Source organism: Artibeus jamaicensis, unplaced genomic scaffold (assembly GCF_021234435.1).
Source record: "Artibeus jamaicensis isolate MK-2021 breed Jamaican fruit bat unplaced genomic scaffold, CSHL_Jam_final contig_387, whole genome shotgun sequence".
Classification (NCBI taxonomy): Eukaryota; Metazoa; Chordata; class Mammalia; order Chiroptera; family Phyllostomidae; genus Artibeus; species Artibeus jamaicensis.
In genome coordinates this window covers 23,757,695-23,784,493 of record NW_026521812.1, presented here as the reverse complement: position 1 = coordinate 23,784,493, position 26,799 = coordinate 23,757,695, and the positions used below count along the sequence as shown (strand labels likewise).

The following is a 26,799-nucleotide window of genomic DNA, read 5'->3' as shown; positions in this document are numbered from 1 at the left end:
GGAGAACGACTGGGGTCGGAGCAGGCCCGAGCAGTGGGGCGTCACGCAGGGGTGGCAGCCGCGAGGGACGCCGCGTCCCGCGGGTGTCCGCTGCGTAGGAACCAGGCGGCCGTGAGCAGCCCCCGGAGCCGCGCGGCATCGGCGTGCACGGTGACGGTGGAAGCCACGCCCGCTCGGGAGCTGGGGGCCGTCCTAAGCCCCCCACCTCCCCCCTCCCGCCCGCCCCCTCCCGGCTCCGGCGCCCTCCCCGCCCCCTCCCCTCGCGGCCCGGCCCGCCCCCCGGCTCGGCTCGCGGGAGGCGCTGGGCGCCAGAGCTGGCGCGCTCTCCCGGGCGCACACACACACACATCCACGCACGCACGCCCAGAGCAGCTCTCTCCGCGCCCGGCCCTCGCTCCCCTCGCCCATGCAGACGGACAGAGGGACGGAAGATGGCTGACGACTCCACGGGGCCCCGAGGATGCAGCCGGGCGGCGGCGGCGGTGGCCGGAGCGGCGGAAGGAGCGTCGGCAGGGGCAGCGGCGGCAGCGGCGGCGTTGGCGGCGGCGGCGGCGGCAGCGGGAGCTGGAGCGGCGGCGGCGGCATCCCCGAGACTCCGCGAGCTACCTTTCCCTGTGACAGCTGCTGACGTTCTCTGCCGCTAGAAGAGACCCCGCTTCTCCGGCGCCCGCCTGCCACCCCCCCACCAGCCCCAGCCCCTCCAGCACCGCTACCTCCGCCAGCGTTGCCACCATCAGCACCACCTCCACCACCACCACCGCCACCACCACCACCACCGCCGCCGGCGGCAGCAGCCATTTCATCTCCACAGAAACCAGACACAAAAACATGGCAGAAATGGAGAAAGAAGGGAGACCTCCGGAAAATAAGAGGAGCAGGAAACCGGCTCACCCAGTGAAAAGGGAGATCAATGAGGAAATGAAGGTATTTTTGGACTTCGGGGCCGGAGAGACACAGCTCTTTCTTCCGCCGGCTCCCCTCGGGCCGTTGTGTGGCTTTGGGGGGTACAGGGGAGCGCTTGTCAGTTTGGGTAGAATGCCCGGAACCCCTCGGCTCCTCCTCCAGGTGCAAAACCGAGGCCAACTCGCGGTTCGCATCCCCGATATTTGCCTGCCTCCAATTTGATGGGGTGAGGGCGGCCGGAGAACCACATACTATTTAACCTTATACGGCCCAGGTTGGCATGGGCGCATCGCTGGGGGAGGGGACCCGGGAACCCAAGTGGCGGTGGGTTTGATGAAGAGGCTTTCCCAGTCCGCGGGTAGTTTTTTTCCGCTTCTTTGGGAACCAAACCTCAGATGCCTGCAAAGTTAGGAGCTGAGGGGCCGCGGCTCCCCGGGAGCGCTCGATGCCACCCTTCTCCTGGGCTCATCTCCCCGCTACTCGACCCCGAGTCCCCTCAAGCAGCCAGCTGTGGCTGTGAAAAGGGGCTGTCAGTGCCAGGGAGAGTCTCGGCCGGGGCGGCGCGGGTCTGGGTACCGTTTGACGGCCGGCTCGCCTCGCCTCGTCCGCCCGCCCGCCCCGGCCCGCTCCTCTCTCGGGGCTGCCTCCGCCTCCCTCTCGCCTTTGCATGCTTCACTTCCCAGCTAAGCAGCCCCGGGCAAGCCTTGCTGATAGCTAGCTGTCCCAGGGGCGGCCTTCGCCTAGCGCCTGCCCATTGTTCCGAAAGGCCAGCCCGGAGGCCAGCGGTGGTCCAGAGGCGGCGGGCGCAGAGACCTGGCGCTCCAGCTGCTCGCGTCGGAGCCGCTGCGCTCGAGTGCCGCTCAGCCCCGGACCCCTCGTCTCCTCCCCCCAACCCCGTCTTTTCCGTGAACTTGGGGCTTTTGCCCGGCAAGGGGTTACATGCTGCGATTTCACCAGTCTCTCTTAATTAAAAAAATCATTTTATTTATTATTTTTTCTTTGAGTTACAAACAAGTAGCAGATTGGGGGCGGGGGGGACGACTGTAGTTTTCATCCTGTATCTGTCTTAGCGTTCTCCATCTTCAGCGTAGAACCCTCAGCACTGCCAACTGACTTGTCAGGTTGGTGAAGTTTGTATTGAAAACACAAACTCGATGACAATGGCTTGCAGCTAAGTTGGGTGTATTGCGCTTTGATGTTTTCGTGATTAGAACAAGCATATTATAATAGAGAGGCTTGTATGCAGCCCATGCTTGGAGAGGGACATCCTATGTACCTCCAGGAAATTTCCATGCAGTCTAAGTTTGGGATTAGGGTCTCTATTTGTGGGTCAGGAACTTACTGCTTGGAAGCCTGAGGTGCAGCATCAGCCCTAGGAGAGTTTAAGGAAGATCTGCCTTGGAAATCAATGCCATCTTTGGGACGGAAACCACCATTGATTCCCGTGATGGACAGTTGAGACACACACGTGCGCGCGCGCGCACACACACACACACACACACACAGAAACACACACCACTAGGAGTTGTCCTCCACTGGAGTGGGGGGTGGAACTCAAACAATGTACAGTGACCGTTCTTTCTCGAGTACCCTCCCCGCTTGTCCTGCATTTCCAGATTACTTTTCCATTTTATTTTAACTTGGGGCTGGAGGAAGAGGAGAGAGGTGAAGCCATCAGGAAATCAGTGTGCACTGGCCCTTTAAACCCCTGCCTAATGTGATCTATATGGATGGCAGCTTTTAAGTTTCATAGGTTCTAGAATTACAAATTAGCTAATTTTAATCAAAACATGTGAAATGTTATCCCGGCTGGATATAAAGGCTGACTGTGCTCGACGCTCGGGGCTCGCGTTGTTGACTTTGGCTGCGGGCGCACGCCGTGGTTTGGGAGATAGTTGTCCTTCTCCAGTATAACAGATGTTTGTCTGAGCTGGCGAGGAGGAAACAAAAACAACATTGTGTGAAGGGAAAAATTACACAATTTTTAGTCAGTGCGACAGGACTCAGTATGGAATTAACCTCCCAGCACAGAGTTTCCTCTCTGAAAATGTTATTTTTCTTCTAAATCACCACCTACTATTTGAAGTTGTAATCCCCATCATTTCAGTACCTGGTAGCATTAAATGAGAAGTTCCAGCCAGCAGATAGTTCAAGTTCAATGGCCTGCAGCATGGCATTTTCTTTCTGTTTGGAGCAATGTATCCAAAACCCCTGGCCGAAATCTTCAGTCATGCCAAAGCACACTGTGTCGGTGAGTCATGAAATCCCATTTCTAGTGGAATTGTTTAGTAGGCGTTCCTCTGATTTAATAGCACTAAAAGTACTCATTTTAAAAGTGACTTCTCAAAGACAAAAGGTGGAAGGGTTTTCTTGAACTATTTAAAAATTTTCTGCTTTTAATATTGATAACTAGATCAGTAAAATCCCTCCCCACACCTTATGGTATTATGACCACTCCATCTAAAGAGTAACATAACAAGTTGGTTGCCCTGTATTAAAAAAAAATATGTGCAACAAAATGTCACCAAGAGCACAATGTGGCCTTGTGCAGCTTCATATCGGTGCCGCTGGAGCTGCCTGCCTGTGTTTGCCTTCATCTGAGCGGCTTTCATCTGGACCAGTGTAAACTAAGCCCGGGTAAGTAATCACTGCCCGGCAGAAAGAAAGGAATGTATACAGCTAGCACGGCCTAAGCTGTAAAAACGGAAACTTGAGCCCCCACCTCGGATCACATATCAAGGCTTGAAGGTAGGGGAAATGAAAGGGGGAAAGAGGAGAGAGCGAATGGAAAAGTCAGCCTGGGAAGTGGAGGATCAGGAGGAGGCCCCCCTCAGGGAGATTTGGCTCAGGGATTAGGGAATTTTATCATGGTGTACAGTGACCTACTCAGGTTTCAACACTGGCTGGATCAAGTTGCTTCTCTGCAAGCCGAAAGAAAGAGGACTGGTGTGTATGTGATTTTTTTTCCCCTTCGGGTAATAGAAAGGACATTGGTACAAGTGTCTATTTTAAGTACAGCAAATGCAGGGCACTGAGAACGAGCAACAAAATTACCTCCTCGAAGAGACTTCCTTCAAGATTTCCTAATTGAGACAGTCACATATTTATTTAAAAATGGCTGGAAAAGACAAACTGGCTGAGGTTTAGCTGACACCAGTAATGGCATCGGAGATTGTCTTCATGTGGCTGGGAGCTAATGTTGGTTGCTGTTTCACTAGATCAGATATTGAGTTACATTTTCGTTATCACTGGTTTAATGTACATGCAGTTGTAACAAATTTAAATTTGATACAATATAATTCCGTGTGTGAGAAGTACATGACTTGGCATAGCTTGCTTATAGCGTGCTTTAGTGACAATATCTTCAAGTAGAAATGTTTGTCTCATTATGACCTTTACAATGTTTATCTTTTCTCCTTCCTTCCTTCATCCTGTTTTTTAAAAAATTGATTTAAAAGACTCACTACTGTACATATAATTGCTATTTGTTATTTAATTAGTGACCAACAGAGAAAATTTTTAATAACGTGATTCATATTTTGACTACTTTTGGTTTCTAAAATGAATATTGTGATTGTTTCTAATATAATGTGTCTTCATTATACTGTCAAGTCACAAGTATCATAATAAATGAATGTTAGGAGGGAATTCTGACATATAGAAGGGTTAATTTGTTCCAGGAGTTCATCCAGAGCAGAGTGGATATAATATGAAAACTAGTTTGTACTATTGGATGTATAAATGTGAATAGATGCAGAAGTGTAAATATGGTTCACTTAAGGATGCATTTTGTGCACAAAGATCTTAGTAACATAATTAGTGGTTATCAAACAGTAATGCAACTAGAAAAATCTAAACTGTGAGTAAAAATAATGAGTCAGATTTTTATTTTTTAAAACTCACAAAACCAAAATGGTTAGATCAAGCACTCTGCCCTGGGAACTTTCTTAAACAAACCATAATTAATGCATTTACAATGTTTGGCCTCTTTATCAATTGCTAAACTACAAGATAATCTGTGTTAAATGTCTAGGGCCTCTTTTGCTGAAGAAGTTTTCCGTCTGTAAATATTCTCAGTAAGTAATTTGTACCTAAAATTATGCTTCAGTCCCGATGTCTATAGTAAGAATCAGTCGCATCTGTTAGAGTTTAGTAGTAAACTCACCACAAGATTTTCTAGTTTGGTTTCTGATGGTCTCCATTTGACATTAAAAATGACCTGTGTCAATTGCGTAGACGATAAAACAAGTTGCAGAACTGAGCTAGTGAGTGCAGTGAGATAAATAGCTTGGCTTTTAAAAAAAGTAGAGAAATCAGAGTATAGATTAGAAAAGTTGGCATGGGTTGAAATTATTTCATTACTAAAACATGTGTACTTTAAGTTTTGCTGTTGAAACTTCATCCCGATGTCAGACAATGGTAAGTCTTGGGAGTCTGAGAAGTGGGCTCAGGACCAGAGCATGCTGTGGTATTCATACATCGTATCGGACCTCTCTAGCTCAGCAGTGGCCTCAGGTGTGCCACGTGGCAGGACTGGGGACTAATGTCAGTTGAGATATGGCCCCTACCCCTTGGGAGCCTATATAAGATGTTCCTGAGCCCACCAGCCTTGCCCTCTGCTTTCAGTTGTCTAGCTCAATGCTCCAGTCCTAAACCGGTAAGAGATAGGTGGTCGTGGAAGGGCACGGAGAGCTATAAATTCTGCTCTGTTCAAACTGGAGCTTCTCTGAAAAAAGACTCCATCTGTGAACCTGTGAGTACGACGTGTGGTGGAGTGAGATTCTCTAAGCCTTATACAACTCGCAGGTCCCAGAGACAAGGAAATGGAAAGGAACCACTCTACTTCCTCCCGAATCTGAAATAAACATTTGAAATAGAAGAAAATGAGTCTGACAGACTCATTCCCTTCTGCGTTTCCTGCCTCTCTGCTTGCCAAGCACTGCTCTGGGAAGCCAAGCCCTGCTCTCCTTGTGTGAAAGACAGACTCATAGAAACTAAGAGGCAAGAGTTTTTAAAGGAAAGTAAAAAACAGGGCCTCAAAAAGTGTAAATATCAGTGAGCGCAAGTGGCCGTCTGCAAAAGGAGAGTTCCAGGGAAATAGAGTGTCTTGTTAGGGAACAGAATTTTTATATCTTCTAAGGAAGAATCAGCACCTTCTTATTAAGAATATTTATACTTCTTTTTTTAAAAAAAAAAACCATTAGAAGTAGTAGAAGGTGGGTCATATAAAAATCTCTGAAGTCTGAACCTTCCTCTTGTGGGATGGGAAGTCAGCCACACTTGCACTCTCAAGCTCATAAGATTACGGAATATTTTCCTAAAAGAGAAGGGATATTACAGGATAGAATGAGAAAAAAACTGGAGTACTTTGTTTTTGAAGGTGCCAATTGAAACATGTAAACAGACATGAAAGCATGGGGTGAGTGGGATTTGCCGAATGCATATTTTAGGGTCTGTAGACTGAGGGGTGGTGACATCTGTTGCATAACCAGAGGGCTGTGAAACTCTGTCCTGCTTTAAGGCCCGTGGCTTTGGCACACACAGGAAAACAATGTAACAAGTCTTGGCGATTTCTAGGGCAGTTCTGCAGCTGGGATAGGACACAGCTGCACACAGCTGCACACAGCTGCACACCTGCCATGCCGGCCACAATATTAGCTTGAGGGCTGGTAGCCACAATTTCACAGCATTTGTTTGACTTTTTTCGATATTTGATGTCCTGGCCAAAGATTAAAGTGGGAGGACATAATTGTCTGCCCTGTGTCACAATAAGATAATATAACAATATAGATTTTATATGCAAAAGCACATGATTGGTTTTATCTGCCAATTATACAACCATCTAATTCAGAATGTATCAATAAGATAACAAGACTTTCTCTTCAGGCCGGCTCCAGGCTGGAGTTGGATTATACTGTTATAATGCGTCCTCCCTCTGCCCTTAAGTTGAATTGTAACAATTGTGTTGTAGCTGAGAACGATGCTGCAAAATGACCCAGATGGACTCCAGTGACCATCTTCAAAGGACTGCAAGCTAAAAAGTCATAGTTCAGGTTAAAACAGCAGGACTCAATGGGTAAAGTCTGTATCAAGAATGCAAATCTGGCCGCTCTTACTATTTCCTGCATGTGGATGCCCCTCTGGAGGGTCATCAGTGGGAGTGGCTTGGCCTTAGGATACTGTCTGCACCGGCCAGGTCTACACCAGCAAGGTTGGGAACATGGAGTACTGTGTAATCTGTAAAGGGCTCTTCTGACACTCCTTTCACACTATTTAAATTTTACCTCCCACCTCCTTGGCAGAACCACAAAATAAAATCCATCTACTTGGTCTGTGTTAGGTGATTGAGACTCAGCCCTCAGCCAGACTTGGGAACAGAGTTAGAAACTGACTTCTAATCAAGTTTAGTGCCTACTTTCTACGAAAGAGACTACTTCTCTTTTGCAGATACCTTCCCCCATCTCCTTTTAAAATCTCACTTAGCGAGCCCAATAATACTTGATAGAAACCTACCTCAGAAGTTAGTCAGAACAATGGAGGTGAAAAGGGAGATAACTTATTTTCTAAAAATAACTATAATCTTATTAGCGATAACCTTAACTAGCAAGATATTTTTTTCTGTTTTATAAATTGCTCAGGATTGGGAGTTTCCTTTTCCTATGAAAGTGTCTCTCACATGCTCCACAAAGTGTCGGGATGAAGGAACATAACTGATAGACCTTCTTTGTTGTCCTTTGTACTGTGAATATGGCTGACCCGGCTGTCTGGGAGAAGACTATGTGTGAATTAGCTTTTGATTAAAACTATTTTTTATTTTTACAAAAATAATATGGACATGACAGAAGTGGTAGAATCCGCAATGCAAATAAACAAAAAGTAAAACAAAGCCCGCAAATTTTCTACTCAGACATTTCGTACATCGACATTGTGATGTATGTCTTTTCATGCCCTGTTCTGTGTATGAGATATAGTTTTAAAAAATGGTTTTAGGGTGTACTGACCTTCCCTTTAAAACTCAATATGTTGTTAATAGGTTTTATGACAGTAAAAATTTATCTACAGCATATATTTTAGTATAAAATAGTACTCTGTGTTAGTCATTCCATGACTAAGCTGTAATTTATTTAACCAGATTTTTATTGTTTGGTATTAAAGTATGTTTCTAAGAAAAATAACACTGAGATAAATGTTCTTAAACATTGCATATTTTTGCGCTATTTCCTTAGACTAGCTTTTATAATGTCTAGAAGTAATATTACTGAATCAAGGGATATGTACATTTTTAAGGCTTTTAATGCATAGAATCAAATTACCTTTTCAAACCATTGTATCAACTTAAGTTCTCAATACTAGGAGAGCACTCATTAACACTGGATATTACAAGTTTTTAATGTGCAAATATTTATTTTTAGAATCACTTTTTAAAAAATTTGTTAGATCATTGTATTACACGTTTTCAATATTTGAAACACATTCAAATGGATTGGCACATTTCTTGAGTAAATTCTAATTTCTAGGCATTGTGCTAGGTGAGGCATAAAATGAAATTAAAAGTTTCTACCCTCAAGTAAGGTAGCAGTGTATTTGAGAGTGAAAATGGAAATAATGTTTATGGGGAGAAAGAGGATATGCCTTTTCCTTCATTTTAATAAGTCATTGGGAGCTCTTTGAAAGTTTTCTCTTTTTGTAATTTGCTTTATTGTTAATTACCGAAAGCTTCCTGCTTTCTTGGGTGGGAAACAAGTGGAAAACACATTGGCCTTTCAGTTATGCCACACCCGGGATGAGAGAAATCAGTGATACCTGCCTATATTTTAAAATGTTTGTCGCTTTCAAAATAAAATCATTAATCCTTTTTGAAGACTTTGAAACACTTGGGTTTCAGAGGTATTTTGAGAATTTGTGATCACTGTTATTTAGAAGCACCTTGAAGCCAAGGCTTCATTGGTAAAATGTTTAACTAGAAACAGTGAGATTGAACATAGACCTTTGTATGGCCCTCCCAGCTCAGTAAGGGCAGCGTCGGGTGGGCGTCCTGGGAACTCCACCCCGATGGAAATAAACTTGGCCAGTCCAGAAAAAAGTGGGGAAAGAGTAAAATTTCCTGTCTTGCCACCATCTTTCTGAGACTTATTTTTAACCACAGGAAGAGATGATAATTTCAGACTAAGTGTTCAGATTGACTTCTTTCCTTAGGATCCTTGGAGGTAAAGGAGGAAGATTGGGAAGGGAAGGAAGAGGTCTGGGGGTAAAGTATTAGATATGTAAAGCGATTAGAGTTAGGTGTGATGTCAAAAAATTGTCAGATGACAAGGTTAAATTTTAATTGTACATTTGAGTCTATGGCCATACCACCCCGAACGCGCCCGATCCCGTCTAATTGTACATTTGAACATCCCCATTTCAACAATACAAATAATTAAGGAGAGTAGAGCCCACTGATCAAATCTGAAAGAAAGCCAAGTTTTTAACACAGGTAAACATGCCCTTGTTGGAAAGCTCTTCACATGTGATACTGACATCCGATGGTGTGTATGGTTTCTTCGCATCTCTAACTGGTCCAAGGAGGTAGCTTCCTTGGAAGTGCTGACACACTGGACCTTACAGAAGTTAGAACAGAAAGAGGCCTGGTCTGAGACACGTATTTTCATTTTGACTTCACTGCATGTTCTTTCATGCCTGTCATTCACCTTCTGGATGCTTTCATTTCTGTTGTAAAATGAGGATGTTACATAGGTTCACCAAAAGTTTATTGTGGAAATCAAATAACCTAATTCATAGAGTTATGGAAAGGAACAGGCGAGTTAAAGGATGTGGAAATACTATAAAGTGCTATAAGAGCGTTAGACATTATCATTGTAATTATAGTGACCTATTTTCCAAACCCAAATTGGACCACATGGTATGAGAGAAGATTTTTGTGCCACTTCCAAGGGCGAGAGGCAGTCTGCAAAATGTGATTCAGATGCCAGAATATTGAAGTTTCTGGCACATTTTGAAGGTTTATGGGAGCAATGATAAAATATTTGAAATAGTGGCTGTTCAGTAAAATTTATGATGTGTGATCACTATAATTATAATACTTCTTTGCAAAAGGTATTTTATTTCTCATATTAGTAGAATTCTTTGGTTTCACAAAATCTCAGAGCTTGGAAGGACTTTCACAGGCTGTACGGCAGTTTCCCAGTCTGAGTCTCGAGGACAAATGGTGGGCGCAGATTTGGGGGGAAGCAGATTTTGTAGCCTCTTCTAGTATGGTATCTTGTTTTATTATTGAACATCCTTACCTCCGAATCTCTTTCTGTGTTAACTCTTGTCACCTTTATTTCTTCACCTTTTTAAAAAAACATAACTGACATAAACTTATGCAGGAGAAGAATAATTCTTTTAATAGAAATTTTTTTCAAAGGATAACAGTATAAAAATGTTGAAAAAAAACTGTTGGATTTCTCTACCAGAAGGACTTAGGATATGTTGTTTCTTGGATGATGACTGCAAAAATATATTTTATTTCCTTTGGTTTAGCACCATAATGAGTCCATATGATATATGGCATCAAACTCTACCTAGAAATTTTAAAAATGTAAGCTATTTATTGACTGGGTGCTTTGCTTTCTTAATACAGGAGTGTGTAAGTCAGAGGTAAAACTCTATTTCTTGGACTTACACTGTAAGAAACTTTGGTGTTTGTTTTCTCTTTCTTTCATCTTGTTCCTCCCTTCATGAAAGGTTTGAGATTTATAGCTTGTGGTTTTATAAACCTTTGGTTTCTACTTTTGCAGTCATGTATTAAAACATTAAGGAGTTTATTCTGTTGTCAATAACAAGAAAGGGAATGTTTTGGAGTTTATATGCACTGACAGAGTAACTCAAAAATTGTGGAATAGATCAAGTTCATATTGATTGTTCCATGAAGCATCTTAAATTTTCAGCACAAACTGTGAACTCAGTGAGGCAGTTAAGATGCCTAAATAATATGAACTTGGTGTTAATAATCCAGTTGATGTTTCAGTTTTTATCCAGATGTGTGAAACTTCTGGATGCCATCCCTGGGATTGGTTCTGAAAGACTGCATGGATTTGCAGCTAGACTAAAACAAACAAATCTACATGCTGGCTGGGAGGTTGCTCCATGAATTATGCATCTGTAGCTTTTGTGTCTCTTCAGGGATTAGACAGAACTGGAGAGAGAGGTGCCCAGATACAAATGGCTTAGAAAATTGGATGTGGTGGCTAGGAGTTACTATGCACAAGATTTTCTGTCTTGGTATGGCTCTCTAAGAGATTGGGGCAAACAGCACACAGAACAATAGGAGGGGTTGAATTTGGCTTTTAACACTGTTGACATTGGGGTTTTTGTTTGTTTGTTTGTTTTTGATGCAAGGTGTAATCCTTATCCTTGAAAATTTCTGCTGCCAGACCACCGATGGAGGACCTCGGTTTGTGTGCGTAGGGACTGTCATTGTCCAGCCTGGCACTGAGCTCAGTGAAAGAAATTGGGTGTTAGGGAGGCCAATACTTCATTGAAGGGACCTCTTTTGACTGAGTAGGGCAGCATTTAGCTGAGTCCTCCTCAGTGGTATTTTGGAAGTTGCTGAGTTTATTATACATATTGATCATATCATCTTTGTGCATTCATGGCAAGAATGCCTATTTAATGTGGACATGACCAGCCATCAGACAGAATAATGCCTCACTAGAGCTTGCTGTGGATGACCGTTGGCCTTGTGGATGGTCACAATGAATCAATGTGGCTAGATTTTTTTAAAAATTGCTTGAGCACTATACCAGCACAGAGAGACCCAGCTGGAGCTCTAAGCTTAAGTGGGCACTAAAGCCAAAAATCTAGCATCCTGTGGGTGGTTTGAAATGCCAGGTTTGTTTTTTGGTGTGGAGTCAGTAGAGTAATATCTTTTTAAAAATTGTGAAGTTTAAGAGAACATGGAACTCACGAGTTGAGGCTGTGAGCACTCTGGTTTAACCGGGTGCTTTGTATCAGGTGTATAAATGACACATCCCAGTGTAATTCAGAAATGACAGCTTCTAAGGAGAATGAGATAAGATTCTTTGAGCCACAAAGAAAGTTAAAATATATATATATATATATACATATATATTAAATATTTTATTTATTTATCTTTAGAGGGGAAGGAGAGAGGGAGAGAAACATCAATGTATGGTTGCCTCTAGTACTTCCCCTGCTGGGAAATAGCCCACAGGGAACTGGTCAGCAACCCAGGCATGTGCCCTGACTGGGAATCGAACCGCAATCCTTTGGTTTGCAGGCCCGAGCTCAATCCACTGAGCTACACCAGCCAGGGCTTAAAATATATATATTTTTTCTAGCTCAGTCTAGTGGGCTCAGGCTCCCTTGCTAGATAGAGATATTTTTAAAAATTCATTCAACAAACATTTATTAAGCTCTAACTTTGTAGAGCTCTTCCTTTTTATTTAAAAGTAAGTTCTTCCTTTTTATTTAAAAAATTTTCCAGGTTTATGGAGCTATAATTGACACATAACTCTGTAACTTTAAAGTGTACACGGGATTAATTTAATACATTTATATATTACAAAATTATTACCACCATTGCATTAGCTACTTTCTCCATTCTGTCACATAGTTACCTTTTTTCTGTGATCAGAACATGTAAGATTGACTTCCTGAGCAATATTTAAATATGTGATACAGTCTTGTTAACTATAATCACCATGCTGTATATTAGATCCCCAAACTTTTTAATCTTGTAACTGGAAATTAGTACCCATTAACCAATATTTCTCTGTTTCCCTGGTAACCATCACCTTTCTCTCTATTTTTTTTCGGATAGAGATGCTTTAAGGCACATGCAAACACTGAGATCGTTAACACACACAGTCGTACATCTTGCTTCCAGATGTAGCAGTTGATAAGTTCATAATACATAGTCACCTGATATTAAGGCTTTAAATCTTTCCAAGTATATCCATTATTTTCACAGTTTGATACTTATAATAACAACAGCACCTTACATTTAGATACAGATTTGTAGTTTAGAAAGTGTTTTCATACATTATCCAAAATTTGGGGTGACTAGTAACCTTAAAGTTGCTTAGTACTTTTATACTATGTGCCAGAAGACAATCCCAGTGTCTGTTGATTTCATGGAGAATCTGTCACTAACAAAATTTATAAAGTAAATTATATATTGACTTTTAAAGAATACTCTTGTGAAAGAGGAAAATAAAAAGGGAGACTCTTGTAGCCTATTTAGCTTTCTATGTGGTAGTGGTTGACAAATAACTGAGATTTTGCTTTTCTGAGATCAGAGTCATATATAAAAAATCATCTAAATCGGAAAGCAATTTAATTTACATTAATATGACCCAAAAATTCAGTTGTTTTCATTTTCAAAATTATTTTCTTAGCTGTTTTTGTGCTTTACCTTTCAATATTTCTGAATTAGTGTGGGATAGACTTTGCAGAAGAATATGCTAAAATTGACTTTCTGTTCACAAGCAAAACTGACAAATGCCTTCTTCCTTATTGTCTTTAAATTGCAAATGTCTGAAGGCCTTTTGGATGCGTCATCCTGAGATGTAAATGCATTACAGCTTTTGAACATGATTTGCAAAATGCACAGGAGGACTCTAGGGGAGGTGGGTCAGAATCTGGCAGTCAAAAGGTAGTACAACCAAATTTGATTTATGTCTTTGTTTTTGAATAGTTATTGATTATATAAGTAAGTAGCCTATGTTTCTCTTTCAGAACTTTGCAGAAAACACCATGAATGAACTCCTTGGCTGGTATGGCTATGATAAGGTTGAATTGAAAGATGGTGAAGATATTGAATTCAGGAGCTACCCTACAGATGGAGAGAGCCGGCAGCACATTTCTGTTCTCAAAGGTAATGACATTTAAGGTCTCTCTGTTATGCCAAGAAGGATTAACTATCTCAACCTGTCAGAACTGAGTTGCTTTGGGACTCATTTTGTTGATTATGCCAATGGTTGATTTGCATGTATGTCCCCAGCAGTGCTTTCCCACAAGCAGAACTCCACAGAATGTAAGAGCACAACATAAAACAAAAATAGACACGGCTTGATCTCCTTCCAGCAATGGGAGAACTAGCTAGACAGGGGCTGAGGGCCTGAAGTGCTGTCGTCCTCCTACCCACAAATTCATGGAAAGGGGCAAGGTTTGCTAACTTCTCCCAGTTTCCTAAGTATTTTGCTATACGCATTGTTGGGGGCTGGTGCTTTCCATTAAGTGAAATGCTAGGTTTAGATTTTCAGGCTGCAGGCGAGTATCATAGTTACTTCTGTAATTCTCCCCCACTTTTTTTGTGGAAATTCTAAATGAAAGTCCTGTTCTGTTTGGTGTTTGAAATGTTCACCCTTCTCCCATCCCCACATCTGTGGATAGGGTAAGTAGAGGAGTAAGAAAGTATGATTGGATCCTGTATTATTCTATAACAAGTTACTTAAAGCCTTGCTAGAGAGTGGAAATTAGAGGCTTGACAGAGTCGAATCAACACTGATTCTACCAGTTGTAACAGTGCCAGATATCTCATGAGCGAAGCGTGGAACTATTGCTGGGTGTTTGTATGGATACTGGACTTGGGGACCTGAATTTGGAATGAATGTTTGCCCAAGAAAAGAAGAGGAGTATGAAGAAGCAACCCATTTAGGGAACTTCAATAAAATGTGGATAAAACTAATTGTGTGCCATCACTGCTAATTTGATCATTATTTACGCATTGCATTCAAAGTCTATTGGCATAAACTACCTGTTCATGCATTTTGTTTCCAGTCTCTAAGATAGCGCTTTTCCTTCTTGTATACCAAGCCTGGAAATGTAAATGAGCTGTCTGCAGGCATGTGGAATTGAACGTACGTGACAAATTTTATATGAAGCTTGCTATGAAATTGTACATACCATGTTAACAGCAATAGTATCAATATCATTGTGAATGAAAAACACAAATTGTGAGTTTACATTCTATAAATTAATAGCTCATAAAATACTCAGTTTAGGTAGTAATCTTTGCCTCTGGGGGATAGAAATGCCAGGAGATGTGTCTAGAGTGAAAAAGTTATTTTCTATGGTTGAATTTTTTAAATGGTTGTCATGCAAAGATAAAATTCACAAAGTTCATATCATTGTAAGTTTTCTTTAGTTTAATTTTTGCTAATTTTAATTTGATATTAATGGGCCAGTTTAACGGATCTACCCTGTGCAACAGTAGTTTTGTTTCTAATCATTTGTTTCTTTCACATTGGTTCTTTTGATTATACTATGAACCAAATTTATAATACACTGGAACCTAATTACAGTGCTGGGTGGGGGCAGGGCACTTTTTAAGCTCCTCCCCTGGCAGACAGAGAGCAATACCTGCTATATATCACTTTGTATGTGGAAAAGGTTAATTGCCTCTCAATCTTCAATGGGCTTTTACTGTGCTAAAATTCATCATCATGATACAGTTGGGATGTTAGCTATCATAGTGGGGCAAATTATACGGAAGCCCTCTGAAAATTGATGGTAACAAGCCTGAAAAGGTCCTGGATGGTCTGTAGGGTTCTGGGAAAATGTTTAAAGGTTTGCAAGGAAAATTTGTTTTGTTCCACAGCTATTTTACTTGAGAAAAAATGTGGTCATAAGGAAAATGAGGTCTTTTGTCATATTGAAGGTGATTTTTTTCTTTTACAGAAAATTCTTTGCCAAAACCAAAATTACCTGAGGACAGTGTTATTTCACCATACAATATAAGCACAGGCTATTCAGGGCTTGCCACCGGAAATGGACTCAGTGACTCACCTGCAGGGTCAAAGGATCATGGCAATGTGCCCATTATTGTACCTTTAATTCCGCCTCCTTTCATAAAACCACCAGCAGGTAAGTCATTACTGGGGTGTCCAACATTAACGCCTTAGAGAAAGTTGTTTTAATTATCTTATAAATAACATCAAGCAAAAATTAATTTTGGAAAAGACTGTTTTAGAAACTTTGTAGATGAGTAGTGTTCGTGCATGTATTCTTTAAAGTAGTATTGCTATGCTAAGCAAATTCCCCAAGTGGTTGCTTAGGGTGTAAATTTCAACCTACCAATAAACTTCTAGCATTGGCTGCAAAAAGTTATTTTCCTTCTTTGGAATTATCTGTTTAAAATTTAAAAAAGATGAAATAATTTTAAAAATAAGATCTGTACTTACTGGTTAGCAAGAAAAACAGTGAACGTGGCTGGTGGAGTCTCGAGGGCCAGGTGTTCTCTGTGAGCTTCTCCAGGGAGGGGCAGTTCTGTAAAGGGTGTGCTGTAGGCTGCTTCTCAGTCCACTTAAGAAACAACCTAGGTTACCTACCTGTGCCATAGAGTTCTTTCTAATTCTTAAAGAGCTCTTGGAGAGCTTTAAAAAAAATGGAGATCTGCATTTCACTCCTGTGAAAATATAATCAGTTCTTTTATATTTCCAGACAATTCAATGCCAGTGAGCAGACAGACCATGATGTGATACTGCAAGTTAGGTTTCAGATATGTTCTGTACACAGAAAGAAGTCCAGCACTATTGTATCTGGGTTGCTGTAAAATGTTAGAATTATGCTAGAAAATTTAATTGCTACACCGGTTTTTTTTTTGTACATTGAATTGAATAGTGATACTGAGTTTTGATAGCAGTATTTATTATAATTTCCTGAAGCTAATGGTTGTATTTTTTTTAGGGAAGGTAGGTGTTTGGTTATGTTCCCATAACAGTGAAGATATTTGTAGGTGAAAATTGCTGGGCTTATGGTGTAGACATATTTGCACCATACTCTAAGTGCTACTAACATTTTCTCTTGTGGTGTGGGCACATTCTCTTGTTGGCTGAATACATTTTAGCAGTAAGTGTTCTTTCCTACTGAGGTTCCCAGATGTGTCACTAAAATCCATTTACCTGTCAAAGTCACTTGTAATTGTGTCTGTCGACTAACTACTAATGTAACTTGTGTATCTTAAAAGTTTGCCTTTTTTAATACCCCATTCTCCTTTGTTTGTTTTGTGAAACAGAGAGGCCCAGATTTATTTCCCAAGTACCAAAGGCCTAGTTTGCATAGACCAACTTAAAACAAGAGGGGGACTAATATAAAAGTGTAAGGTTCATATCTGAGTGTGTATCCAGTGGCTGGGGTGAGTGGTGGTAACAGCGAAGGTATCATTAAGGCAGTGTGACTAAGTGAAGAGAACACCATCTTCAGATACAGGCCACTTGGGTTGAAATCTAAGCTTTGTCACTTACCAGCTCTGTGAATATGGACAAGTTACATAAGCTCTCTTCTCCTCAGTTTCCTCATCTGTAAATTGGGGGCCATAGTTTCACCTCTGGGGATTTGCTGTGTCCCTGAGAGGAGAAAATGTGAACAAGCCACCTCACATGGTGCCTGCCATATAAAAGCCAGTTAGTTTTTTTCTATTTTTCAGTTTGTAGTCAGCCTTAGTGTTGTCATGCACATAATTTGTGCATAAAAAGGTGTGCATCCAAATGCAAATTCCCTGCTAAGATTTATTTGAGCAAAAGCAAACAGCTTTAGAAATTAGCATAGCTGAGGCTAACTTGAGTTTGGCATGCCAAAAAACCTGCCCTGGAGTTTCCTGCTGAGCCAGCCACGTGGAATTCAAGCACACAGCTCCTATTTAATTCTAATTCCACATCAGATCAGGAAATAAATATGCAGAGGAATGGAGGCCAAAAATTGGGCCTTGGACGTCTTAGACATAGGAACTCTGAGGAATTAGAAGGCAGAGTAACCGAACACCAGTGGTTTCATGCTGTCCTCTACCCAACTCCAAGGCGTTCATCTGTTCAAAGCAAAATGTGGGGAAGGACATGTTTAATATTCTGTATCTGCTCTAAATCTGACTCGATCCTGCTCCGGGGTCCTGTATGACAAGACAAAGGTCAGAAAGGTTCTCTGCTTTCATGGCCCTTACTCTATTAGTTCCTAAGCATAAATTTAGAGGAGGGGTGGATTTTGACTCAGTCGTGTTATCTAGTTCAGGGATTAGCAAACTTTTCCTCTACAGGGCCAGATAGTATTTTAGGCTTTGGAGCTGTACTATCTCTACTACTGCTGAACCCTGTGGTAGTCACAGGAAAGCAGCCGTAGATAATAATACATAAGCAAGTGGGCATTGCTGTGTTCCAATAAAACTTTATTTTTAAAAAAAGGCAGTGCTCAGGGTTTGGCCCATAGGCCACAGTTTGTTAACCTTTGCATTAGGGTAAGATTGGTAAAAGTCTCATAATAACTGGAGGGGGAATAGAATTTCTAAGAGTCATTTGAGCTCTGCCTAGGTCCACTGTGAAATATTGTGAGGACTAGCAACAAGGGCTGGAAATGGTGGAGTTTTCAGAGTACAGGGTGAGCTCTGACACACAGAATATTCGCTCTACCAACATTTGTTGAATAAATGAATATTATTCAAATTCCTATTGCAGGGCAGGCTACTTTGTTGTTCATTGAGAAAATACTAGTATCTTGTCTGAATTAGTCCCCACCTGTCTGACCTTGACCACAGTCTCCCAGACAGTTATGTGAGTCATTATCCATGGATAAGTCAAGTGCACAAATTACCTAAAAACTTCTGTCTAGTTCATCATTTCAGTTCTTTTTTTGGCTAAGACTTTTACCAGAGTTGTTATTCAGGGTAATAGAGTCGAGGCACATTTGCTGTCAGTTCTGTAGCCATATGTAGGTTAACATGGCCTTCCTGAGGGGAACAAATAAATGGTAGAGTGGCTAGAAGCAAAAGGTCCCTCTGTAATCAGCCCCTGAACAATTTACGGTTGACTGTATCATGCAGGCGTCCACCTTTCAGGGTAGGGAAGGTGAGAATTATACATATGCTTTGGATTTCTGGAAAGAAAATAACTCTCACTGTTCAAATGATCGTTGTTGTAGTGTAAGCAGGCTATATGAAGATGTTAATAATAGTACCTATGTTTGTATTAAATCCTTTACAGTTTATGAAACTCATTCATACTTACAATTTTATTTAATTTGATCTTCACAATTACCCTGGGAAATAGTGTGTTAGATATTATTCAATTAAAAATTGAAGCTCAAATAGGTTGAATAGCTTTCTCAAGGTCATGTGGTTTCTAAATACTCAAGCCAAGAATAGTACTAAGGTTTTCTGACTCCTAATCTAATACTCTTTTTTAATATAAAGCTGGACTTTCAGCATATTTATACAAAAGTTCCCTAGACTGTCTCAGAATAAGAATACTTATTAATCTGCTACTTCAGATTCCCCAATGACAGGGGATGCAATTTGTTCCCACAAAAGCCTATTTTTAAAAGCCCACATCTTTTGGAAGACTCAGACTTTCTAACCCCGAACAGCTGTGGTTCCGTGAACTGGTGGGATGACCCAGTAGGGGCCAAACCCTGATTCGGTGTGACAGTGAGTGCCGTCATGGGGCAAGCTGCTGCTTCTCGGAGGAACTGGAGGGCTCTGTCTGGCCAGGCCCTGGTTTTAGAGTGTGTTTCATGTGCTCAGGCGGGCTCACCACTGGACCCCATCCATGTCTGGCAGGCAGTGGGCCCAGTGGAATACTCGTGATTGGGAACATGGTGATACCACACGCTCTTGGATTTCCACTCTCCCTCTGCACAGCTGCACACAGAAGTGTGGGCGTAGCTTACTTCTGTGCCTGGGGAAGCTGCTTTTTTCGTTCCTGCCCCCCTCTTCCTCAGAGAAGGGGAACTCCCTGGGCTTTGGTGATTACCGGAAGCATTGACCCTCTTTTGGCCTCACGTGTGCACCTGATTTCATCCGATTTCCGAAGCTAAGCCACCCTTCCCCACTCAGAGATAGACTTTGGCCCTTGGTGTTGGGTTTGTGACATCACAGTTGTTACTATGGTAATAGACTTGTTATAAACACAGGATAATAGCCCTGATTTTGCTGTCCCCCCCCTTTTCAAGCAGTGAAGGGAATTACCATGATCCTTAAATAAGAATCACAGACTTTTTGGAGACTCTAGGAAGTGGACAAAATAAGGCTTTGCCATACAGAGTAGCCATCAAAAAAAAAAAAACCACTGAACAAACAAATCCAAAACACTGTTACAAGAATAACGTTAGAAATAATTGAAAATATTAACCAACTCTTTTTGTGCAAAGACTCCTTTATCCTTGCAGTTTTAACGAGTATGAAAACCTTTGCTAATTTTAAGAATCACAGCATGAGCATAGTCTGGAGTGGCAGAATATCTATCAGCAACAGTCTTGAAAGATAACTCAGGTTAATTATATTGTAACCTTGCTGTAATTCTTCTCATATTAGACATTTTAATATGAGTTCAACCCTCTGGGACTTCATTGAAAGAGGATTGTGCCAGTGAAGGACTTCAGTTGGCATGGAGTATAAGAACCATGTTATAGTGAGTCTCTGTCGAAATACTACATGTACCCGACTCCCCTGCAAGTTCGACTGTTGAAGTAAAAACGTTCAAAGTGGATTTTATGTATAATTTTTAAACAAAGACCTCCTATCCATCTTTACTGCTTTACAAGTGCAACAGCACTCAGCCCCACTGATCGGCCCTCAGCCCCGCAGTGGTCGGGCAGGCTTGGGTCTCCCCATCCTGCCTGCATCCGGTCAAAGTAACCAGTGGGGACTCCAATCGGGATTTTTATATCTCAGCCTTAGACTTGCCCTATGACAACACTTTGCTTCCAAGAATTAAAAAAAAAATTAATGAAACTGTTAGAGTAGTTATTTTTGTTCATGAGGGAAAAGAGGAAATGCAGCAACTTTTTAAATGAAAGTTTTACTGAGCTCTGCTGCAGAAAACACTGTGTATCTAGGAAACGACATTTTAGATGTATTTTAACAGGTTTTCCCAGAAGCTTACAACTTGTCTGTTGTAAGTCCAGAATCCCTCCAAGTCCCTGAATACTTTTAAATGAAATGAAATGTGAAAAAAGGAGGGAATACACTGCTCTGTGTGTTTTATGTGGCAATTTAGAATAAAATGCCTCTTACCTTAAATGGTAAGTGATCATGTTCTTCTCCCTGACCATGTTCCCTGGTGTGAGGTGAAGGGTGGGGTCCATCCACACAGGACAGGCAGGTTTGCGTGGAGGGGGATGAGGTCAGGCCCTGGGAGTGGCCGGATTTCCCATGTGCAGGAGTGTCTTGCCTTTCTTTGAAAACAGTGACTGTTTCCTGTCTTCCAGGACAGTTTACTTTCAGAGAGCTTTCCAAATTTGTGTTCAGTCATAGTCATGGAAATATGATATATTTTTTCAAGCAAATCTTGAAATTCTTAAGAGGTTATAAGAACTGGGCTCTAAGGAACCATTAGCTTAACTGAGAATGTGGAAACATTCACATGATCTGCTAAGCTCTATGTATAAAGCTGAGTAACCCACAGTTAATAAGCATGTTACTTTTTGGCTCTTATAATTCTTATACAGAGTTATACTTGCAGGGAAGACAGAATCAGAATGTGGTTTGCATTATGATCATTATTTATTTTATCTGTTATTCAGTGTTCTTGGGCCTTGCATGTGAATGCCGTATTCCAAATAGCCATTGAGAAAACAGGACTTAATCAAATTTGCTTTACTGCTTATTTATGTGTCTTTAAAAATATTACTAAATAAAATTACCTAGAGTTAATGGGATTTGGATGACTTACTATTTACTTAGCAGACACATTTCTGAAAAAAAAATGAAGAGGTTCACTGAACCCTCAGATTTGGAGCATTTTCCAAATCACTCAAGACAAGGACAGGAGGAGTTATGGTGAATGGCAGGAGAGGAGTAGGCAGTAGCAGTCATGATATAACCTCATCACACCTAATATTGGTCTTTTTTGAGCACTTACTATGGGTAGGCATTATTTAAATAGATTATCTCATTTAATTTTCCAAACAGCTGTGTATGGGTGCTATGATTAACCTTGTTTTACACCTGAGGAAACTGACACCTGGAAAAACTAAGCTACTTGCCTGCCACAGGTAATATGAGACAGAGCTGATGTTTGAACCTAGGCATGATATCCTCTTAACCCATATTCATAACCACTGGATTATCCATAATGCTTGTCAGTATTTCAGCCACTTACATGTTTACTGAATGTTTTTCATGTTGTACCAGGTACTACAAATATATCTATATATCTAAATAGATGGATAGATAGATAGATAGATAGATAGGTAGATATCATCATCCCTGACCACCAAGAACTTGGAGTGTAGTTGAAATATAATAAAAACACCATTCTAGTTTGACTTTGGAAAATATCATCTGATTTTAGCAGCGTTTAGACCATGCGTGGTGTGGGTAGGAGGCCGGTTAAAGGGAGTGGCAGAAAGTCCTGCTGTCTGACAGTTGAGAAATGGGTTCTGAAACACAATGTAGGTGAGAAGGTAGTCGTTCAAAATTCAGAGTGATTAAAAAAGATACAAAAGTCAAAAAATGTTTTTTACTGTGATATGGCTCCTGTTTTATCCTTCTTTATATAATTGAGATTCTTCAAAAAGTGTAGGTCAAATTTCAATATGTTCAATCATTTTTTTTTGTTGCTGTTCACTCATTCTTAATGCCAAATGGAATGTGCAGTTCGAATGGAAATAAGACCGGAGCAAGAACCAGGAGACCTGGGAAGTCAATGCCAGCTCACCATTTACTGGCCGTTTACTTTTGGGGAAGTCACTTAGCCTCTCTGAGCCTCAGTTTTTTTGTCTGAAAAATGTTGTATTCAGTTTAGGTAATCTTTAATTTTCCTGCATTTATTAAATTCTGATTTATGACTTTTATAGTGAATTTCCCACCTGATTTCACTATTTGAAGGACTCTGTTTTAATAAGCCATAATATGTATTTGTTAATCAATTGAACATACTTAAAGCAAATTGAACTGAGTGTAGTTTATGGCAGCCAAGAGTGATGAAAGATTCATGCTGCTTAGGGCAACTTTCAGTGATTGTTAATTTTTACTCTGCAAGAGTGAGTAACTCAAAACAATAGATTTAGAATTTATAAAAAGTGCCAAAAATGTGAAATGTGAGTGAATAAAAAGATTATATTACACATGTTATTAGACCTAATTATTTGATATTACATATAAGTAGTGATCACTGTAAGCAAAAATTTCTGCAAAGGAGAAGTCACATTATATCTAATTTAATTTGCCAAAACAAGGTCAGGAAGAAACAGAAAAACTAAATTGTCCTACATCTGTTAAAGAAATGAAATAATTAAATTTCTTTTTTACAAAGAATGTTTTAGACCCAGATAGCTTTAGTGTTAAATTCTACCAAACAGTGAAGAAAAAAATAAAGACAACTTAGAGAAACTCTCCTAGAAAACAGACAAATAAGAAACACTTATACTAATTTCATGATCCCAGCATGACCTTGATCCTATCATGTGACAAGGGCATTACAAATGAGGAAAATAATAATTTAATATAATAGGGATGCTTTAAATGGAAAACTTCTATTCATCGTGGACACTGATTCAAAAATTCTGAACATAATTATAGCAAACCAAAGCCAGTGATACATAGATACGAAAAGATAAATACAGCATGATTAATTAGAATTTTTTTTTAGGAATGCAGGGTTGATTTAAAATGTAAAAAATAAGTCACTATAATTAACTACACTAACAGAATAAAATAAAACCTCATACAATATTCTAAATAGATGCAGAAACAAAATTTAATAAAATTTAACACAATAAAATATAACAACTTTTGGCAAAGTAGGAATAGAATGGAACTTCCCCAATATGACAAAAAATAGCCACAAAAACTACAGCAAACATCATCTTTTATAGTGAAATGTTGAAAGCTTTTCTCTCGAGCTTTTCATTTACTTAATGGTAAATAGTGAAAGCTTTTCTCTTGAGATCAAGAATGAAATGAAGATGACCACTATCACCACTGATATTTAATTTTGTCTAATTACATAGGTTACGTAATAAGGCAAGAAAAAAAAAACAAAAAAAAGTAAGATTTGAAAAGTAGAAATTCCATTTTGTTTAGAAGAAAATGTCTCACCGAACAGTGTATAGGGAAACATGGAGGGTATTGTGGGCTTAATCCCAGACTACCACGCTAAAGCAAATACTGCAGTAAAGCGAACCAGGTGAATTTCTGGGTTTTCCAGCACATATACAAGTTATATTTATTCTATGCTGTAATCTTTTGTGTGCAATAGCAGTATGTCCAAAAAAAGTCTATATCTTTTTTCCCTCACCCAGAGACATATTTTCATTGTTTTACTAGAGAAAAAGGGAGAGAGAGGGAGAGAAACATCAATGTGAAAGAGAAACATCAGTTGGTTGCCTCTCTCATGTGCCCTGACTGGGGACTGAACCTACAACCTAGGCATGTATCTTGACTAGGACTCAAACCCATGACCTTTTGGTTTACTAGACAATGCTCTAACCAACTGAGCCATACCAGTCAGGGCAAAGTCATATCTTAATTAAAAAATACTTTATTGCTGGTGGAGAGTCTTGCCTGGATATTGATGAAAATGTAATATCTACAAAGTGCAATAAAATGAAGCACACCAACATGAGGCAGGCCTCTTATATTTAATGAGTTCATTAATCAAGGTCTCTAATACAGTTGGTACCCACAAATCTATTATATTTCTACACACCAACCACAAAAAGTTAAAAACAAAACTTAAAAATATCTACGAATTTCATTTAAAATAGCATCAAATCATCAAATACTCAGGGGAAACAATCTAGCAAAAATATATGGAAGGCTGTTACACAAAGAACCATAAATATTGTTGACAGGAATAAAAGAAGACCTGAATCATTGGAGAGACACTCCAAGTTCATGGATTGGAGATGAAATATTCTAAAAAGGAAGCCCTGGCTGGTGTAGCTCAGTGGATTGAGCGTGGGCCTGCAAACCAAAGGATCGTGGTTTGATTCCCAGTCAGGGCACATGTCTGGGTTGCAGGTCAGTTCCCAGCAGGGGATGCATGAGAGGCAACCATACATTGATATTTCTCTCCCTGTCTCCTTCCCTTCCCCTCTAAAGATAAATAAATAAAATCTTTAAAAAGTATTCTAAAAAGGCAGATTCTTCCTAAATTGATCCATACATTTAATTCAATGCTATAAAAATCCCTGCTTAAAATTTTGTGGAAATTAAAATGCTATTTTAAAAATATGCATGGAGATGCAAAGGAGCAAGAATAGCCAAGACAAATTTAAGAAAAAGAAAAACAAAATTGGAAGATTTATACTACCGGATCTCAACAATTATTATAAGGCTATAATGATTAATTAATAATTAAATACTTTTTTATTATCAGTGTTAATTGTTGCTACTGTTGTTACTCTTATTTTGATCACACTTTAAATTAGCCTTTAAGAATCCACTGATGTATATATCTGAGGCATAAAAGAGAAATGAATACTTTCTGTTTCTCGTGTTAGTTCTCTTTTGTTTTAATTTTTTGAAAGAAACTACAATTATGAAATATTACATGTTGGAAAAGTACATAAAACATACGTGGATTTGTTTACAAATAATGATCCTTGTTGACTCACAGCTGCTTCCCTCCAAGAGATACCACTTTTGTGGTAATCATTGCCTTCTTTTTTTTATATAGTTTTAACACCTAAGTATGCCCCCACTAAGAAATATAGTTTATTTTGCCTAATTTTGGACTTGATGTAAATGAAATCATGGTAGCCAACTTCCAAGGTAGCAGCCCCCAGTGATACTAACTTCCTGGTGGTCTCTATCTCCATTGAATCAGGGATGGTCTGTGTAATGAACTTCCAAGACCACAATAAAAAGTTATTGCAGATTCTGCCTAGTTCTCTCAGATGGTTCACTCTGGGGAGAGCGTGAGGAAACTCAAACAGTCCTGTGAAGAGGCCCCTGTGGACTGGAACTGAGGCCTCCTACTGACAGCACCAACTTGCCAGTCTTGTGATTGAGTCACTTCAGAAATGGATCACCCAGCCCAAGACAAGCCTTGGGGTGACTGCAGCCCCAAAAGACATTTAGCTGTAAACTCATGAGCAACCCTTAGCCAGAATTGCTCCAAACCACTCCCAAATACCTCTCCTACAGGAATTATGAGCAATAATTATAAATGATTTATATTGCATTAAAAAGAGACAGTGAAATAATGATACAAGGATATACATACAAATCATTGCAGTAGACTTTGGAAACAAATCTAAACAGATATTTGATTTATGACAAATGTATTTGCTTGGGTTATGAACAAAATACCATAGCCTAGATAGCTTAAAGAACCAAAATTAATTTTCTCACAATTCTGAAGAATGTAAGTCCAAGATCAAGGTCATTGGGGTTGGTGTTGGTGAAGGTGGGTTCCAGATGGCCACCTTCTCCATGTCCTCATGTGACAGAGAGAGAGCAAGAGAGTGCAAGTCCTCTGATGTTTCTTCTTAAAGGGGCTCTAGTCTTACTGGACCAGAGCTCTATCTTCATGTTCTTGTCTAACCCTAATTAACTCTCAAAGGCCTCGTCTCCAAATATTATCACATTGGGACATAGAGCTTCAACATGAAATTTGGAGGGATACAAGCTGTTGTTCCTGAGTTCATAACAACAAAGATGACAATGTAGAGCAGTGGGGAAGAATAGTCTTCAATAATGTGCTTATGGAGAAAAATGAATGTGGATTCTTCAAACCATTCAAAAAGTCAGTTCTAGATGGATTATTGATCTAAATGTGACATGTAGAACAATAAATCTTGTAGAAGAAAGCCTAGGAGAATATGTTTATGATCATGGGTAGGTCAGTGTTTCTTAAATATACACTGAAAGCACTGACCATAAAGGAAAATGTTGATTCAATAGGCTCTACTAAAGTTAAGAAATTCTGTTGATTAAAAGACATCTTTCAAAAT

The 26,799-nt window shown here is 40.2% G+C and overlaps 1 protein-coding gene across 3 annotated transcripts in view; it reads left to right on the top strand.

Annotated features, from left to right (window-relative positions):
- The first annotated feature begins 289 nt into the window (after positions 1–289).
- Positions 290–26,799, top strand: part of SOBP (sine oculis binding protein homolog) — a 157,054-nt gene continuing 130,544 nt past the window's right edge. For all 3 annotated transcript variants that reach the window (XR_008391550.1, XR_005084399.2, XM_037159037.2), the window contains exons 1-3: positions 290–924; positions 13,648–13,786; positions 15,592–15,777. Coding sequence is in view for 1 of the 3 variants with exons in the window: in XM_037159037.2 (XP_037014932.2) it covers positions 829–924; positions 13,648–13,786; positions 15,592–15,777 (421 nt within the window). In the remaining 2 variants the exon portion in view is untranslated. The remainder of the gene's footprint in view (positions 925–13,647; positions 13,787–15,591; positions 15,778–26,799) is intronic.